The sequence below is a fragment of the Oryzias latipes genome, chromosome 18 (genome assembly GCF_053564925.1).
Source record: "Oryzias latipes strain Hd-rR chromosome 18, Olatipes_Hd-rR_3.1".
NCBI lineage: Eukaryota > Metazoa > Chordata > Actinopteri > Beloniformes > Adrianichthyidae > Oryzias > Oryzias latipes.
The window spans coordinates 11810737-11830000 of NC_136254.1; the positions used below are offsets into that span (position 1 = coordinate 11810737).

The 19264-nt window shown below is 38.8% G+C and overlaps 2 protein-coding genes across 2 annotated transcripts; both read left to right on the plus strand.

Moving 5' to 3' along the window:
• The first annotated feature begins 4685 nt into the window (after positions 1-4685).
• Positions 4686-10105, plus strand: LOC110017024 (C-type mannose receptor 2-like). The gene is made up of 5 exons (XM_023966260.2): positions 4686-6749; positions 6957-7037; positions 7142-7515; positions 7655-8002; positions 8293-10105. Exons 3-5 carry the CDS (start codon positions 7488-7490, stop codon positions 8634-8636), a joined length of 720 nt encoding a protein of 239 aa, XP_023822028.2. The 5' UTR covers positions 4686-6749; positions 6957-7037; positions 7142-7487; the 3' UTR covers positions 8637-10105.
• A 2858-nt stretch (positions 10106-12963) lies between these two features.
• LOC111949296 (complement C1q tumor necrosis factor-related protein 3-like) lies at positions 12964-18683 on the plus strand. Its single transcript, XM_023966182.2, has 4 exons — positions 12964-12980; positions 13132-13293; positions 18134-18249; positions 18394-18683. The coding sequence occupies exons 1-4, from the start codon at positions 12964-12966 to the stop codon at positions 18666-18668; spliced, it is 570 nt and encodes a 189-aa protein (XP_023821950.2). The 3' UTR covers positions 18669-18683.
• Positions 18684-19264: the final 581 nt, after the last annotated feature.

Consider the following 19264-nt stretch of genomic DNA (forward strand, 5'->3'; position numbering starts at 1 on the left):
TTGCTTGAAGATGATTGTGTCTTGAACATTATCCAGCCGCTCTTTACACAAAACTATCATAGACAGCTTCTATACACAATGAATCTGAAATACTGATGTGACGTTCTGTATCGAGGCTTTAAAGTGGGAGCTGAGGGCAGGAGGGGGCGTTTCCTCAAAGCACATATCTTGAATTGTTTCATTTAGGGGAGAAGCAGAAAATGATCACGTCGTAAGTTTTGCTGCCCAGCTGTACCACATAAGTGATTCAAGAAGTGGTTCAACATTTTCCGCAAGTTTTGACACCCATATAAATCCCTCAGGTTCACATAAGGATTGTACTAAGTCGGTACCGATACCGCCGTATACGGTTCTACTAATATGGCACAATAAGACAGATTTTGATGCTTTACTTAGCTGCGTAATTTCCATAAGATTTTCAGACATATAAAGCAATTGTATTCTATTTAGTTGTGCTATATACAGTAATTATAGCCAATCCCTTTACCTATCTACCAATTGTAGGCGACCTTATATGAAAATGGGTGAGGCGAGAATGTGCACGGAGCTTCAGTCAAAATGCAGAAGGCAAGGCAAGTGAAATTATGAGTTTGACGCTGTGACGATGAGCGGTGAAATTTGTGTATATTCAATTGTAATGCTAATACCATCCCTAAATCTTTTCATATCTACATTGTCAGATAGTTTTCTGATGGAAGATGCTACAAGCTAGAGGAGCTGCTTCTAATGTTTGCAGTATGACAGTTATGATTTTCTGCTCTTAGTAAGTATTTCTACTGATAGTTTTAAGATGTAGACTGGGGCGTTTATTCCAATTTCTGGAACACCTTTTACCGTACCTCCAACATGTGTCGTGTGGGTACACTCTGTAGCTTCTTCAAGCTGAAAACTGCTGTGCTGTGCTGGTGGCCTGTGAAAACAATCAGATGGTGCTGTGGGTGGGACAATGGTGGAGAAATAATATAGCTACAATTGGGCCAGATAAACAAGTTTTAAAATAATCTCATTCTCATTGGATTGATAAGGTTGTCCATCTGAAAAATGAGAAAATACCAACTATTGGCCGATTTTATTGGTCAACATCTAGAAATTAAAACTAGATTTGTCTGTCTAGACTACTGTACATGTTGTATTTACTCAAATCAAGATGCAGAGTCAGTAAGTTCACAATTATGAAAAGGTAGTTCATAGCTGTGACCTTTAACTGGAAAGAGGAAAAACTATTTGCATGTCTTCTGGCTGCAGCTCTGTTCTCTGTTTTCTCTGCGTAATAATACAGATTCTTGTTTCCAATTACAACATTTAGTTTGTGAAAACTCTGTTTGCATCAGATAGAAGCTTTTTCCTTTTTGAATATTCAAATGCAGACAGATCGGTGGCTCACTACAGTCTGTTTTGTTTATACTAGATTTTTATATACATTAGAATAAACTAAACGCTGTTTTACACACATGCATTACAGTTGAAATAATATTGTTGTTAATAAAACCTATTAGAGAGTTTCTGAAGAGTTTATTCAGAAGTCTTTTTCCTGCAGAAGTTCAGAGTTGAAGATAAAGAAAAAAGGATGTGACAATTAATTTTAACAATAATTCAATCCATATCATAAGTTGTGCCAGCAAAAATGACTCTGTTTATTTTGCTTCATTTAAACAAGCCGATTTGATCCAATTCACTGACCTAAAATTGTTTCAATAAATATTTATCCAAAAAAAACCAGTGTGACTCAGAGATAAATACCTGGGTAGTGAACAGTGCAGGTGAAGTTTTCCAGATTCCATAAATTTCTTGCAAGATAATCAAACAATAATTGATGGTAAATCCATTCACATTTAAATTGATTTTGACCCTTAATTTGTGCCTGGAGCTGCTGATGCCATTTTTCTGTTCGTCTATCTTAATCATTGATATTAGAACAGTCAATTGTCTTGATGCAGAAAGTTGACAGATTCAAGGCAGCCAGCCGGGGTGAGTCATACCGAGAGGAACTCTCTACGAGTAAAATGAAGGGACAGACGCCAGGGCCCCACGGGCCATAAGTCGGGGAGATCTTGGAAACTTCTGCAAATCATGGAGCATGGCCAGGTTCTATGGCAGCCAAAAAGTATCATAAATCCACAGGAAAAGAGGCGTAAAGAACAGCGGTATGGCCATCACAAGTTACCATTTTGTATGCATGTTTTAAAAGTAGCACGTAATTTACACCATTTTGTGTTGTCCCAAGATGGACGTCAAAAGCAGTCTTTTATTGTGCACAAAACCGTGTCGCAGAAACGTCATTCCAGTGCGTTCATAACATCAGTGAGTTCAAAAAAGTCTGTTCAAAACAGCACGTTCAAAACGCTGTTTTGTTTGAGTAAAAAAACATTAGTTACTTGCTATAGCATAGTTGTTACCGCAGTTTGTATTTTTCTACTGCAGAAGTTGTGAGTTCAGCTCCAGGGCAGCAGATTCTTTTGATATATTTTTCTATTGCTTTGACTAGATTTATTTGTGCTATCTATTAAATGGTAAATGTTGTATACTTCTACAGCACGTTTCTACCTCCTTTGAAGGCCCAAAGCACTTTACAGTCACAGTCCCATTCACACATCCATTTATATGAACGCACTCGAAGCGTAACAAGCAACCCTGATTGTAAAAGCAGAACAAGAGGCACTCAGCTGCAATCTGCGTGTTCATTTATCTGGACAGGACAATAAATAAATAAATAAATAAATAAATAAATAAATAAATAAATAAATAAATAAATAAATAAATAAATAAATGAAGTAATGTGTATTAAGTAATTTAGCTGCGCATCAGGATAGCAGTTCTGAGGTTTGAACCGAAGTATTTTTTATGATAAAATTACAAGTTTAAGTGTAATCAGTCCTCTTCAGTGCAGAGATGGATTTCTAACGAAAGATTTGTTTATCCATGGATTTGTCACAATCTTTAAATAGGAATTAAGTGGTTCTGTTGTAACAATGTGTTGGTTTGGTCATTTGAGGACTACAAAAAACTTTTTTTTTTATTGTGAGCGACAAAAATGCTGTTAATACTTTATTAAAAAAAAACATATTTGGAAAAAATAAAATTAAAAAAAGAAAAGAAGATAAAGAAAGAAACACTAACTACAATAAAAAGAATATTATCACTAAAAGTCAGCAAAAGAAATAGATAAACACGAAGAATTGGCTGTGTACGCCTTTGAGTCTAACAAACATGTCCTGCATGAGAAAAATACACAGTGCTGCTATCCTAACCACAACACTATAGCAGCCAACTAAAACTGTGTCAGCGTTAGCCTTTTTATTCACGTTTTGCGCCTGACTCTTAAAATGAAAAAAATGTGCTTTTGATGGCCTAAACGCTATTCTTTAGGTTGCTTTCGCTTTACTTCGCTTTAAACCTGTCTGCAATCCGAGCTAGCATATGGCAAACTCTCCCAAAGGGGCGCGTAGATGAGAAAGCACTCTAAACAGACCGGTGCAGACCAAAGAGAGCGTGATGTCATTCCTATTGTGCAGACTGTTTAAAAATTCGGTCAAATTTGTTGAAAATGTTCTGTGCATTCATGTCACATTTGTACTTTATCAATTATTTATTTTACAAATGATCTTATTATAGTTTTAAAGATTTTTTTTCAATCTTGAACTTAGATTTGATCTTTTTTGTATATGTTGTAATTGTTGCTGACAAAAATTAGGTACTGTGGTTCAAATTTACTTTTAATTCGTTTTAGATACTAATTAATACATTTTACATTATTCAGACATTTAAAGAATGCACCAAAATACATTTTATCTTTTTAATTTAGTTTTAAGGGGTGTAATTTCACCAAATTTTTGGGTACATTTTACTTAATTTTCTTTGTCACTAAAACCCAAAGGGTAGTGAGGTTAGATTTACCCAATGTAATTATTTTTCCTGCTGTCTAAAATAATTATGCAATTTCTAAACAATTTATATGCATCATGACTAAAACCCTGGCGAGTACCGTAATTTCCGGACTATAAGCCGCTACTTTTTTCCTGCGCTTACAGCCGTGCGGCTTATTCAGTGACGCGGCTAATTTATGGATTTAATTGGCGGCAGCCATGTACGTATTTTCGGACTCAGTGAATGGTTTGAATTCTCTAACACCAAGCACAAGTCATTTGTTTTTCAACACACCTCTAAGCAGCCAAACAGCATGGACACACTTCACTTCAGGTCTTAGACACTTCAGTCATGGTTCAACAAAACGAAACACGCATGCCCGGCCGCATCCCAGAATCCTTTGGTGCCATTAGACCCAACGTGCACGTGATCGCCACTACAATATGATGAAGCTTTCAAGTTAAAAGCAATCGTTAAAAGCAGCGTGAAAAAATCCACCATCACCAACGGGTTTGGAAAAGCCGGTCAGCTGCGTGACGGAGAGAACAGCGCATGCTCAGGAGTGAATTTAACTCTGAGTCATTGTGACTCGGCTGGGTGCACGTAAATATGTGGGAATAACATCAACCTTTATTTTGTCGGGACACGACTGGAAACACAAATTGACGTGATCGTTTTAACGGTTTCTAAGGACTGAGCGGAGTTTTGCATTGAAACGCTCACAGCCTCCGTGTGAGCTGGAGACTGCGTGTCGTGTGAGCTGCGGGGCCGATGGCAGTCTGAATGCTCCCACACGTAACATCGCATCCGCCCCTCATACACAAAACGTACAGTATTAAGTCCGATTGCTCTGCACAGACACGATTTGCTCCGTCCACCGGCGCAATGGGGACGAAGCGCTCCTCCTTGGAGCCGCCCTGGCCAGAGCTGTCGGAGTAGATAGGAAAGGGAGACAAGGAGCGCGCGGGATCGCAGAGGCGTCCGCGGAGCAACAGTGTTTGTTGTGGAAGGAAACTTCTGACGCACGCGCCGCGCTGAGGCGCGCGCTTTTCAGTCGCCGCTGCTTTATTTTACTGGTGTGTTTTTTTAACCAGCCCTGTTACTCCCATAACGCTGCCGCGACACAAGCGGAAGGAGAGCTGTTCCCGTTCACCCCTCCATGCACTGCTGATACTTGCTCATTCTTAAACACGTACAACAGTGTGGCGAGCCGGGCATTGGCCCCGCCTTTAGCCCCTCCTGTAAATTTCCTCATCATAACTGAGGGATATAATGTTGATTATATGGTTACTGTTTGTAATTTTATGTATGATACCTAGATTGTCAATAAGTAAAAAAAAATAAAATGAAATAAAAAAACCATTACTGAGGAACTTGTGAACAGAATAGAGCTCCATGCTGTTTGACAGACGTAGATATACTCAAATACATGAGCCTGAGGCAAAGTTGACTCCACCCACAGTGTGCTAATGAATCACACTTACTCTGGGAGTCAGGACGGGATTTGTCTGGATGACAATGTTGCCTTATACATGCGGCTTGTACTCCAACGCGGCTTGTGTATGTATAAAAGTAGTTAAACACGTGAAAATGGGTGGGTGCGGCTTGTAATCGGGTGCGCTTTATAGTCCGGAATTTACGGTAAGTTCTTTTCAGTGTATTACGCACACGACGTGTGTGAGTGTGAGAAGTAAAGAGCAAATGAAGTGTACCAGGTGCGGAGGAAAAGGTGTCAGAAATGCCTGCGGTGTCTTTGATTGATGTCTGGAAGCAGAAAGCTCCAAATTATTCACAAAAACACAAATGTTGAGACGTCAGGTGATGAGGCGTCCCTTCAACAGAGAATAAAAACAAAATTTAAAGTAAGAACAGCAGAGGTTGACAGCTTGCTACAAACAACGGGACCATCTTGTTTTCTTCTGTACACTCTCTGATGTGTTTCCACTAACTACTACATTTTGGGATGAAATTTTTTTGTTTTTGTTTTTTATTATTAAGACATTAAACTGTGCTAAACTGACTTTGGAAGACATAGCAGAAACGTTTCATAACCAACTAAAACTGTCAATAAATACAAATACAATACAAATGCATAAAAAAAGAAATGTTCTATCATTTTCCTTATTAAAAAGAAGAATCATATGAGGAAAAAATATTTTCAAAAATACATTATAATCTTTTTTTTTTTTTTTTTTTTTCCTGCTTTATTTCCATAAGGAGGAGCAAAACAATTAAGTTGATACTTGATGAAAGAATCGAAAGAAACAGACTTGGTAAAGCAGTTATGTTTTAAGTTTTTATTTCCTTGTTCATGTTCACTGGATTAAGAATCCTAACTAAGACATCTGCACATGACGGTTCTGCAGAGGGGGTGAGGTGAGGAGGATGGTGTGGACGAGAAGCTGAAGGTGGCCTGTGCTGTTAGAAACCTTCAGGAGCAACACTGTGTTCATGATGGGATGGAGGTAGCTGGGTGTTCAAATGGATTTAGAAAATAAAGTCATTTTGTGTCTCCTTTTTTCTGAAAACAGTGGTGCAGCTGCATGATAGCTCTTTTTCATTTTATTTTATTTTTTTACAAATGAACTTTATAGAATTAAAATGGTTTATAGTTGAAGTTCATCCACAGCTCTGACCTCAAACAGGAAGAAGGAGCAAATATTTGCATGTCTTTTGGCTGCAGCTCTGTTTCCCGGTTGTCTTCATCCAAAAACAGATTCTTGTTTCTGACAGAAATGTTAAGTTAGTGAAAATATCAGATCGAACGTTTGTCTCTCCTGAATATTCAAATGCAGACACATCAGTGGCTCACTGCAGTCTTTTCTGCTGCAGCAGATCAGACTGAAGACAGAAGGTTCATCATCACAGTGAGGACATCACCCACGGTCAGTTTATCCTTCAAGTTACTTTAAAGATTTACATTTAAGGATTAATTATCAGTAATTTGATTTGTGATTTTTTTGGAAAGGACTAATCTGTATAAATACTGTTTTTTTTTTACAATTGAAATGGATAAAGTGTTTGGATTTCATTATGTTAAAAATACCTGTGAGAGTTTCTGCGGAGTTTAAACAGGATTCTTCATCCTGCAGATGTTCAGAGTTGAAGTTAAAGAAGAGTTTGAGCGGACGAAGCAAAGATGCAGTGGAGTCTGATCCTGATCCCTCTGATGGGTATGTGGACAGCAGCAGCTTTACTGTTGGAGGCTGTAGCTGAAATCAACACAAAGCTTCATAAATAATAAATCTCAACATGTTGTTTGTTTTGTTTGTTTCAGGTCAGCTGTGTTTCATTAAATGTTACATGTATGAATATAAATACATTGAGTATTTAATGACTTGGACTGAAGCTCAGGAATACTGCAGGAAGAATCACACTGACTTGGCCACAGTGACCAACATGACTGATGTTAAGAAACTTAAAACAGCAAAACAAAGACCAGCTTGGATTGGTTTGAAAAATACACAAACAGCAATAAGAAATGGCACTGGTCTCTACCTGGACTGAGCTTCATTAAGGAGGAGGCATATTGGAGTTATGGTGAACCAAATAATCATCAAAGTGAGCTGTGTGTATATTTAAGGGAGAACCTGACCTGGGTTGATGATTACCAGTACTGCACCATGGACCAACGTTTTATCTGCTACAATGGTGAGTTAAGTTATCTTTTTTTTTCCTAATCATCAGAATCAAACACAGACATGTCCAGTGTGATAAAACAACAGTTATTGTTTACTAAAACAGCTGAAAATCCCAATGCAAACATGACGTTTCTGTGTTTGTTCCACAGAAACTAATAAAACTCAGAAATTCCATCTAATAGAGACGCCTCTGAACTGGACCAACGCTCAGCGTTACTGCAGAGAGAATCACACAGACCTGATCAGCGGACGACAGCAGCTGGATCAGTTAAACAAAACTTGGACTGATAACATGAAGGGGAAGCTGAGCAACACTGCAACCCGTGTTTTCATTGGTCTGTTTAGTGACATGTGGGCGTGGTCAAATGAAAGCAGCTTCTCCTTCAGATACTGGGATCCACAGAGTGACAGGGATAAAAGTTGTGCTGTTTTAACAAACAAGGGCATGTGGAGCACAGATGACTGTAGTGAGAATAGACCTTTTATTTGTTATAAAGGTGAGATCTTCTCTGGTATATTTTTGACGTACACACATGTGCAGTGACAATATAGTTAAACCTAATCTAATCTATAAACATAATTGTTATTTACATTATCTCCATCAAACTGACACTTGATTGTCTTACAGTTCAGAGTCTTTTTACATTTTTTTGTTTTCTTCATTAAAGAGGAAGATATTTATTCTAAAAATAGTTAATTTATTCTCACTGCTGTCATTTTTCACATGGATTAAAAAAATCTTTTTGAAGCTTTAAAATGCAGCTTTTTCCCGTTTACCTTTCATCAGATCATGTGATCCTGATCAAAGAGAACAGGACCTGGGAGGAGGCCTTATATTACTGCAGACATCACCACCATGACCTGGTCACCATCACTAACATGGATGAACAGAGATGGGTCCAGGAGAAAACCAAGAATGCCTCCTCTCCCTTTGTGTGGACTGGACTGCGCTACACCTGCACTCTGGGGTTCTGGTTCTGGGTCAGTGATGAGGTGGTCCACTATAAGAACTGGGCCTCACCTGGACAGGGGAATGAGTGTGACATGTCAGGAGCCATGGAGACAGGAGGAGAACACAAGTGGTTCAAGAAACATGATGAGGAGAAGTTCAACTTTTTCTGTTCAAAGTGAAAATCTGTTCAATGATTACAGTTCTTTTTAGTATTTTATTTACTGGTTTGTTGGGCTTAGTGCAGTATTTAGTTATTATTTTTGGGTCTTTTAGTTAAAACTGCGATTTTGCGATAAATTTGCATTGTGTTGATTTGTGTGTAAAATAGTTTTTCTGGTGTAGTTCTGTGTTTTCATGACTAAAATGTCATGTTTTTTTTCTGTGTGTCCATGTGTGTAATGTCCTCCTTTAGGGATTAAGATTTAATACTTATACTAATACTAATACAGCACATTTGCTACCTGTCATGGGCCCTCATGACAGAAATGGGCAGCCTGGGAAACTCATCACTTTTAGCCATAAACTCTTTCTTTCTCTGAGAACTTCCACTGGGTTAGGGACACCATGAGGAAAACCGCTGGAATTATAAACCCCACAGATCCTCAAAGACCTGCTGACGCTTTTAGGACTTCTAGAAGGAAAAGAGGAAGAAAAGGAGAAGGGATGCATCAGAGACCTAGTCTCAGCCTGAACAACCACCTGCTTCCCCATTTCCCTGGATCCTGCTTTCCAATCCATCAGGATAGTGTGCTTGTTGTTACTTTCATTCATTCATCATAATCCATTTTCTTCCCTTTTGGGGTCTCCTATGGATAACCTGTTTCAGCTGAGACTTGAACCAGGGGCCTTCTTGATGTGAGGCAAGAGCGGTTCAGCCCTTGTTACTATCATTTCTTTTTTTTTATCTTGTTTCTATGATTGAGAACTGCTTTGACTAAACAGATTTTGGGGGACTACTAAACTTATACCTGCCTATGTCTATCTTTTTCTATTTATACTTCTGTCATCTTCTTTGATGTGACTAACACATTGACTTCAATTCAATTTTCCTTATTTTAAACACAGATAAAAATAAACACAACAGTTAAAAAAAAACAGAATAAACAAGACAGCGTGTTTGAAAGGGAGTGGGTTGAAGAGAAATGTTGTGTGATCCCATCCCTTTTTTTTTACAACACCTGATGGTCTGCTAATTTTATTTAGTTTGGTACATGTTATATACATTGACTTTACATTCTGCACAGCACCTATGCAGAAGTGACAGTTATGTATTTATGGCTTACATCAAAGTTAGATGATACAAGTTTAAATTTTCAAATGTAAAAATAAATATTAGTCACAATTTAAAACAAAAATGCAGAATTTTAAAGCAAATGAACATTTTAAAAACTGAACCACAAACGTCCTCCTGGAGCTTTGATGGAGCAGGTGATGATATGAATCTTTGGGCTGCAGTGCTCTCTGCTGGTTGAAGCCTGTTACTACAAAACTCAAGACAACATTTAAAACGACTTTATGTCTTTCAAGCTTTATCATGCTGTTATTTTTCAAATTTTTACAATAAAGAGAAAGCTTGACAAGATGAGAATTTGTCAAATTTATATAATTTTTGAGTTCATTATGAGAAGACAGTCGTGAATCTCTGTTTTTGCTAATAACCATTGCATTTAATGTAAAAGCCAATCATGTAAGTATACTGTTTTCCTCACAACTTCAGTGTCATTTTCCATGACCTTAAATAGGTTATTTAATCTGCTCTGGTTACAGGTGTTAGAAGTTAAAATGTACATTTGCATAATTATAATTTAATTTGATTTTTGAACCTAGAACAGTTAACAGCCAAATCTTCAGTCAGATGGGCATTCAGTCATTTTACAATACAGTGGGGAAGAACAGGACAACTGCTACGAAAGAAAAACTCATGACAGCAGAGATGATGAGGATTCCATTCAAAGCAGCTGCTGACAGCAGACTCCAATGCTTTACACGTTCAATTCACCTTTTTACCTGAAACACGATTACTCAACACTGTGGGGGCTAAAGTGACAAACTTCTGTGGTTTACTGCCGTCCACCTGTGGCCTCAAAGAAGCTTTTAACTCAACCTTGCCACTCTCTTGGACCAAAGTCTCAGAATAACTTGTAGGTGGGTTCTCATCAAAATCCCTTTAGGATCACGTTCTGCAAGGAACTTTGTCATTTCAGTCCTGAACATCACCTTCAATCCAAGCTTCAGTGCTGTCTACGAGAGAGAAAGAAAAATTGATCTCCTTTCACCTTGAATTATTTACAATAAGCCACATCACATGTTTTCAGTGTCATTATCATCTGGAAAGAGAAAATAACGTTTTTTCCAGACCAGTAATATACACATAAGTGGGGAAAAAATAAGTGCTGCATGTTGGTGTAGTAGCACTAGGGGTGTGTATTGCAATAGTCTGGCGATACGACACGTCTCTCAATACGCGCCCCACAATACGATACATACCCTGATATTGTACCGGAGCACATTTTTTCTCTTGTTTTTAAAATATGACTTTGGAAAAACTCTACTTGAATTTCAATTCATCTTAATTGTAATAAAATGGTCAAATTCAGTTTATTTAATGATCACAATGTTAAGCACTGCGACTGTATCTCAAAAGAATGTTCCTGTCAAACCACTCCTGTTTGAATATAGATTTTCTACCAAAGAATACTGTTCTTTTACTCTATAATGTTGATCCATGTGGGGTAAAATTGTGATTGAATATCATTTTCCAAAACTGAAGAACCTGTTTGTGAAAGTTGGACAAAATTATTGGAATCTTGTTGACTTCAAAATCACATTTCAAAAGGAAGTTTATGCCTCCTAAGTGTTTAAAAATTGATCTTGGAATATGAAACCACATGGAGTTATTATGAACAAGAAATGCTTTTCAAAAATTAATTATGAAGGTACCGACCATAGCTTCAAAATCTAGAGCATTGATGCCACCATTGTCATAACTTTAAACTATGTAGTTGTCTCATAACAATGAAAAATGCTTCCTCTAGCTGAGGTTTTCCTATTGTTTTGTGCGTGTAGAGCTGCTCAAAGAGGCTCTATGTGCTCTGCTGCCAACTAGCGGACGGAGGGTGAAGTTGAAAACAAGAGTCAGACGCTAGAGAACGCTCAGAAATAATTAATATTGTCCCGACAGCATTTTGAATCGATACAAGTATTGCCAAATGAACTATCGCGATATTTTGCCAAATCGTTTTTTCTGACACCTCACCCTGATTCAAATCCCAGCTGAGTCCTTTCTGTGTGAAGTTTGCATGTCCTCCTCGTGGATGTGTGGGTTTTTCTCAAGGCACTTCAGCTTCCTCCCACAGTTAAAAAACATGCTAATTAAACATGTTCATTGGTCAATGTCCTCTAATTGCCCATGTTGGTGAGTGTGTGTGTGTGTGTGTGTGTGTGGCACTGAAACGTACTGGCCAATCATGCTAATTATTGGGGGAGGAAGCTGCTGCAGAGTTACAGTGAATATGAGCACATATTCCGGAAGAAAAGCAACACTGCTACATCTGCAAAACAGAGAAAGTTAGCGTGAAAAAACATAGCTGCTCCAGTTAATGCGCAAGTTTGCATTTAAATCATTGTTATAAAATATTGGCTGTAATAACTTTTTAAATAGCGTAAGGTGTGAAATAAAAAATGGCGATATTTAGGTGTACTTTTGAAGTGTTATTCCTGGTGTAATTGCATGAAATGCTGCATAGTGTACAGAACCAATCGGGGGAAAATGCATTTAACGTCGGTAATGTTTAGAGGACTTTTTTGTTAACCTTCCCCTCTTGCAAACGTTGGTCAGTTTAATATTAATACATGCAATTGTGTTTTTAAAGTGAACTTTTGTCTACCCGTGTATTGATCAAGTGGTATAGGTTTATATGGAATTAAGAAAGTAAGCAGTGCTAGCGAATTGTGTTTCCAAAAAGTAATTGTTACATTAATCTAATTCAATGTCCCTGATTTCATTTTCATGCAGATGCAATCCTGCAGGAATTAAAAGAACATGGCAGCAGCTAAAAATGAAGTATAAAAACATAATTCAATCAGGTCAACTTTGAGCATGTCATGGATGTAGGCTTTGTTGACAATATTTGACATATGAAACATCTACATAGCAATATCTAATGTTGTTTTCATTGTATATTTGTAATTGACTGCAACAAAAAACGGTAATGCTCAAACAAAAACGTATGGGGAAATGACAAAAAATCGAGTTTAGGTCTCAAAATCCTCGCACGACGTAAATGTAATTCTCTACGAATTAATGCAGCCTCCTCGTCTATTGGGTCCTCCAAAAAAGGACAAGCCATTCTTGTCACTTGTCTCTGTGTGACGGAAATTTGGGCAATGAAGGTTAAAGCAAAAAATACCGCTTCGTCTTTAAAAAGGGGAGGGGACCGGCAGAAACCTTGAGTTTAGAGAATAAAACCTGCTCCCGACCAGGTTAAGTTCACAGCGTAAGTAACCATGGACACTGACTCCGAGTAAAAATTACCTCTTTTTCAGAAACGGGTTTGACTTACTCTGCTTTCTCTGGTTTAACAAACCTCCCATTCTGAAACGGAAAACCCAGGGTTTCCCTGATTTCAGGGTTAACGCACTCAGAGTTTACACTTAACCTCCTTTCTGAAACAGGCCCCAGGACTGCAGAAGCTTGAGCTCCACCATGTTGTTGTTGACGTTGTTGCTTTGTGGCGCTCATTTTGCCCACGGTGTTGCAGCACAGGTCGATGAAGCCACTTCCTCCTGTGCAGATGTATGCAGACTACAGAAGGATCTCGCTGCTTTGACGGACAGGCAAAGTGAAAGCTGAAAAGTTGAACACTAAGATGCCAAAAATAAATACAAAATAAAGAAACAAATATTGGTAAAACTGATTTTTTTCTAGGTCTGATAATGAAACGTGAAACGTTGCTGAATATTATGCATTGTTATTTGATGTGTGGGAACAGCTGTCATGAAAAATCCATATTTGGAGTCTATTTACTGCATATTTTCTGCAAAAAGAAACTTTCATAAAACTGAGATGATTCCAGCTTTATGACATGGCGCCTGCTCGAATTCGCCATCAGAAGTTGTTACACTGTGGTCATAGAGGGATAAACACAGTCAGCAACAATATTCAAGGAGACTGTAGCATTTCAACCCTTAATTGGTACTAAGGGGCCTCAAGTGTGGCATTAAAATATCCTCCACACCATTGAACTACCACCCCTAGCCTGAGCCATTGATACAAGGATAGATACATGCTTTCATGTTGTTGAAATCAAATTCTGACCCAACCATTCGAATGTTGCTGCAGAAATGGAGATTCATCAGCCCTGACAGTGTTTTCCAATTCTTTATTGTCCAAATATGGTGTTCTTAGCTGACAGGAGTGGCACCTGGTGTGGTTTACTGCTGCTGTAGCTCATCTACCTCAATGTTGTTCAGAGATGCTCTTCTGCAGACCTTGTTTGCAACTAGTGTGTCATGGCTAACTTGACGAGACAGACCCAGACGCTGGAATAATAATGCTTTATTTGATCAGATGATCTGGATGACTCAGATGACTCAAACTCAAACTTTATTTATTTATATAGCGCCTTTCATTTTGGTTAAAAACACAAAGCGCTTAACATAAAAACAGATAAAACAGTCATAAAAAGTGAAAGTTATTAAAAACAGAAAACAAAGGACAATCACACAAAGAAGGTACCCCTCCCTCACCACCCCCTGCCCCCACCCCCACCCACCCAGTTACCCCAGTAGAACCGTGAACAGAAAAAGAACTGCAGTTGAAGAAGGTCTGGCTTGGTACTGCTGCGAGGAAACGATATCATGGGGATCCATTCATTCCAAGGCCCAGCCGGACCACAGGGGCCATTACCGCAGCGCCCGCCCAACACAGGGCAGCCCAGGGCCCCATCCATGGCTATTAGACCACAGAGTGGGACCCCAGCCCGCCCAACCAGAACGGGCACCACAGCAACGGCACGCCCTACAGGTCAAGCTGGTGGTGCCCAAGAACGATGGATCCCCCAGAGGAAACACTGGAGTAAAAAAAACATCAGAATAAAAAATAAAAATGATCATAAAATAACAACAATAAAAATAGAAAAAGATAAAAAATAAAATAAGATATAAGAATGTTAGTAATTAAAAAATAAAAAAAATAAAAACGTCAGTGATTAAAACATAACCTAAGAATCATTGGTAAAATAACAATAAAAAGAATTGCATATTAGAAACAAAGATAATAATAGTCCTTACAAGAAAATAAATAATTAAATATGTAAATAAATACCTCAATTAATAAATAGATGAATAATAAAAGACATAAGGAATGATCAAAGTCATATAAAAGCCAGACTAAAAAGGTGAGTCTTGAGCCTCTTCTTAAAAACCTCTACAGTCTCTGCGGCCCTGAGGTTCTCCGGCAGGCTGTTCCACAGGCGAGGACCATAATGGCAGAATGAAGCCTCACCATGTGTCTTGGTCCTTACCTTAGGGACAACTAAGAGGCCGGTGCCAGAGGACCTCAGGGTCCGCGAGGGTTCGTATTTTAAAATAATATCATTTAAATAAGAGGGCCCAAGACCATAAAAACATTTATAAACCATTAAAAGAACTTTAAAATCAATCCTGAAACGCACAGGGAGCCAATGCAGCGATTTTAAAACCGGTGTAATTTGTTCCCGCCCCCTGGTCCTCGTCAGAACTCGTGCCGCTGAGTTCTGTAGAAGTTGTAGATTTGAGATCGACTTTTGGGGTAAACCAGAGAGCAGGGCATTACAGTAATCTAAACGACTAAAAATAAAAGCATGCATTAGCACCTCTGTGCTGGCAAGAGAGAGGAACGGGCGGACTCTGGCAATGTTTTTGAGATGGTAAAATCCTATTTTCACAATGTTTCTGATGTGAGGAGTAAAATTCAGCTCAGAGTCAAAAAGAACGCCCAGGTTTCTCACACACTGAGAAGATTTAAAATTCCTAAGTTTGGGTAAAATCATCTCTCTCTTGAACTAGACGAAACTCTTGACTGGAGGTTTGTCCGTGGCTCCTGACGTGACCGGAGGATACGACCGTGGCTCTTGACGTGGCTGGAGGTCCGGCAGAGGCTCGTGGCGAAACTGGAGGTAGGTTGAGGCTTGGATCCATGAGAATTGAGGACACAGGTGACCACTCGTGGGAATGAATTCCTGAGCATGAAACAGAGAGTGAGACTTAGGCAAAAAACGAAAATACTTGAACAAGATAAATAATGACCAAACAATGCACCATCAGGGGCAACGAACTGGCGATGAATGCTGGTCCAGAATCTTCTTAAATAGACAGGCAGGTGATGAGGTGAGTGGTAGGGGAGGGGGAGGAGAGCTGACAGAGGCACCATGACACAGTGTTTCTTTGCGCTACTATTGCTTTTCTATCAGCTGGAACCAGTCTAGCAATTCTCCTATGACCTCTGATATCATCAAGACATTTCCACCCACAGAACTGCTGCCCACTGGTTGTTTTTTCTCTTTTTTTGGGACCACTCTATGTAAACCCCCAGAGATGGTTGTGTATGAAAATATAAGCAGATTATCAGTATCTGACATACTCAGGCCAACCCGTCTGGCACCAACAACCACGCTATAATCACAGTAATTTAATTCACCTGTCTTTTCTATTCTAATGCTTGGTTTTAACCATTGATATATATTACTGGATAGGCCGTCACGGGACATCCAACATGACACACATGGGCAATTGCTATACATTGAGTTTCCCAGGTAAAGAACTGCATGTACGTGTGGCCAAGATGCACATCGCTGGATTGCCCAAACGTATTTTAGGTGCGTCCGAGGCTAAAATCTTTTATTGGCTGCACTTTTCATTTAGTTTTTTTTTAAAGTGACTATTTGCACATGATTTTCATATCACTGCATATTCCTTCGGTCTGTGCACCCACCCAGCTAGAATATGCAGTGCTCACTTTCTGCCCAGTGAAATAAAACATACACTGAAGAAAGCAGTTGTTCGGAGCTGTGGCCCAAAACTTTAACCTGCCAGACCATTAACGGGTAATATCACTGTGTTTTGAATCTTAACAGTTTAGCAGGTGTATTCAGTTGCTGCGCCACTGTAGTCCTTGCCCGGATGACAGCGTTTCATAAAACGAAAGCACCAAGACGGACCTCCTTGAAAATGTTCAATTTTCATTGCCTCTGCAAGCATTACTCCATTCAGTCGAATGGTGACTGTAGAGACACTTCTCCCAGCTGTTCTCTGATCTTTAACTTATTGCTCTAGTCGGTCTTCCAACTCGAGCCACCTCGCCTTGTTTCCATGGAAACTCGGCTACGTCTTCTTGACTTGTCGGAGTTCATTTTTCCAGCTTCCTCCACTTGCGAACCATGGATTCATTAATCTGGAATTCTCTTGCAGCTGCTCAATTCCCATGTTTTTCTGCATTGCTGATAGCTTGCAGTTTAAACTGTGCTTCATAAACCTGTCGCTTTGCAGGTGGCATTTTCAGGATTTCCAACACAACTTTGTTCTGCATCATGCTCACACCTCCCCTTTGTACTATTTGGGGGTGCGTCTTCTCTCACGTCCACACTTCCCACCTCACTGTTCTCATACTGTCCTCTACTACATCTTCTTTACCAAAGTCCCACAACAGTGCGCAGCACACCGTACATTTTGGAAAAAATGTATGACTTTTAAGTACGCATTATGGTCATGAAAATACAATATTTACTCTCCTAATGTACATGTGTACATGCAAGGATTTAGAACTGGTCCTACAATGCCTATGACTACTTATAAACTATATTAATATGAGCGAATTAAACTGTAGAAACAGAGAACATTTCAATGAACTATCATTTGGTATGAAAATATGAACCAAACTTACAAACTCAAATAATAACATTGAATTTTCCCATCACTGCAATTTTCTATACATTCTTATATACGTTTGTGAGAAAATGTATGTTCCTACTACAGTTGTGTGATTTATTTAGACATGAGATAATAAAAGCCCTGTAAAGGGACTGAGGGAATTGCTCTAGGATGAACTTCGCCTTTGACCCACAGTGGCTGGGATCAATATTAAACCAGACAATTAGAGCTGGGCTTTTAGAGCATCACTGCTTATCTCTATTATACATACATTTCTAAGTGATTATTCAGACTTAAAAAATCATTTGGTCTGGACAGAGTCCGAATAATTGTTCTGGTTCAAATCCTGACCCTTGTGTTTGGTCTGTATTCAGACTGCCATCAAGAGGGCTTTCCTGTTTTGAACCAAAGCTTGTAAACAAAACCATGTGCCCAAAGATATTTCCACACATTGGCAAAGGAATTATGAGGGTGGGGCAAAGCAACTAGAGACAGAAATCAGAAGTCTTGCGTTGTGCAATCTTTGACAGTACAGTTCACTTATTCAAACTTTATATTTGGCAGACCAGTTTTGAACGTGTTTATCAATGCCAGGTAAAACACTTTTTACTTATTTCTTGGTCCGACTGACAGAGGCCAAAAGCCAGATTGCAGAACTGATGAGTAAAGGTGGCTGAAACATCTGTGCTGCTCTTAATGCTGGCAAATTTTCAATCGGAACAGAAAAATGTTTTATTCAGTTATGTTGATGTTGATGTGTTTTTTGTAGAGTAGTTTTTACTGCTACAACTGCTGAGAGTGGAGCCATCGGACCATTCTTCAACACAAACATCCTCTTTAAAACGGCCATAACAAATGTGGGCCAGGCCTACAACCCATCTACAGGTAAGCACAGATGCTTTCATATTCCATGATGCATGTGGGAAATCAAGAAAATGATGCAAATTCTTAGTAATAAATGTTTTTTTTTTTTAAAAACACTTTCTGGTTTCATCGCCTATAAACATGGATTAAACATTGTCTCCACAGGAATCTTCACTGCGCCTGTTAATGGCATTTACTACTTCAGCTTCTTCTGTCACTCCGGAGGAAGTCGCTTCGTAGATCTCAAACCCATGAAGAATGAGGAATTCATTGTGGGAATTTACGACCATGCGACAATACAGGATGGAGCAGATAATGCAGGCAATGCTGCATTTGTGCAGCTGCAGCAAGGGGATCGGGTTACTGTGAGATTAGCTGCAAACACGCATGTTTGGGGCTATGGCTCTGTGACCACTTTCAGTGGTTTCCTTCTCAGCTAAGAATGACAGATGAGATAAAGTTTAAATTAGATTTGACTAAAAAGTATCTGTTCTCTGTCAGACATAAGCCTACCCCCCTTTTAAGCCTGCATTTTCTCTGCACCTGGGTGAGCAGAACATGTTGGCTTTGCCCTATTCACCAAAATGCTATTGTTTACTTTAGCTTTCTGTCAGCTTTCTGTGGAAAAAAGTAAAACATAACTTTGGCTCAAATTATTGTTGTAAATCCTGAGATCTGTGTCGTTGTCTGTACTATTTATAAATTTCAATTCTATTACTTTTTACAAGGTGTTTAAATCAAATCAAATCAAACTTTATTTATAAAATAGTGCTTCTCATGCATTTTGTGCAGCTCGAAGCGCTTTAACTTTAACAAAGAATAATGACTATGTAACTTTAAATCCATAAATAAATAAGCAAACAAACAAGTCGTTACACTGAAATATTGTTCTCTCTAATCTTAACCTATAAAACCTCATAATGAGGTATACAGGTATTTTAGTTCTTTAGTTTTATTTAATTCAATATATTTATGAATTGTCAGGTAAAATCTGAGATTGACAAAGCCTTTTGGATAAGAGGTGAAACGTCTTCAA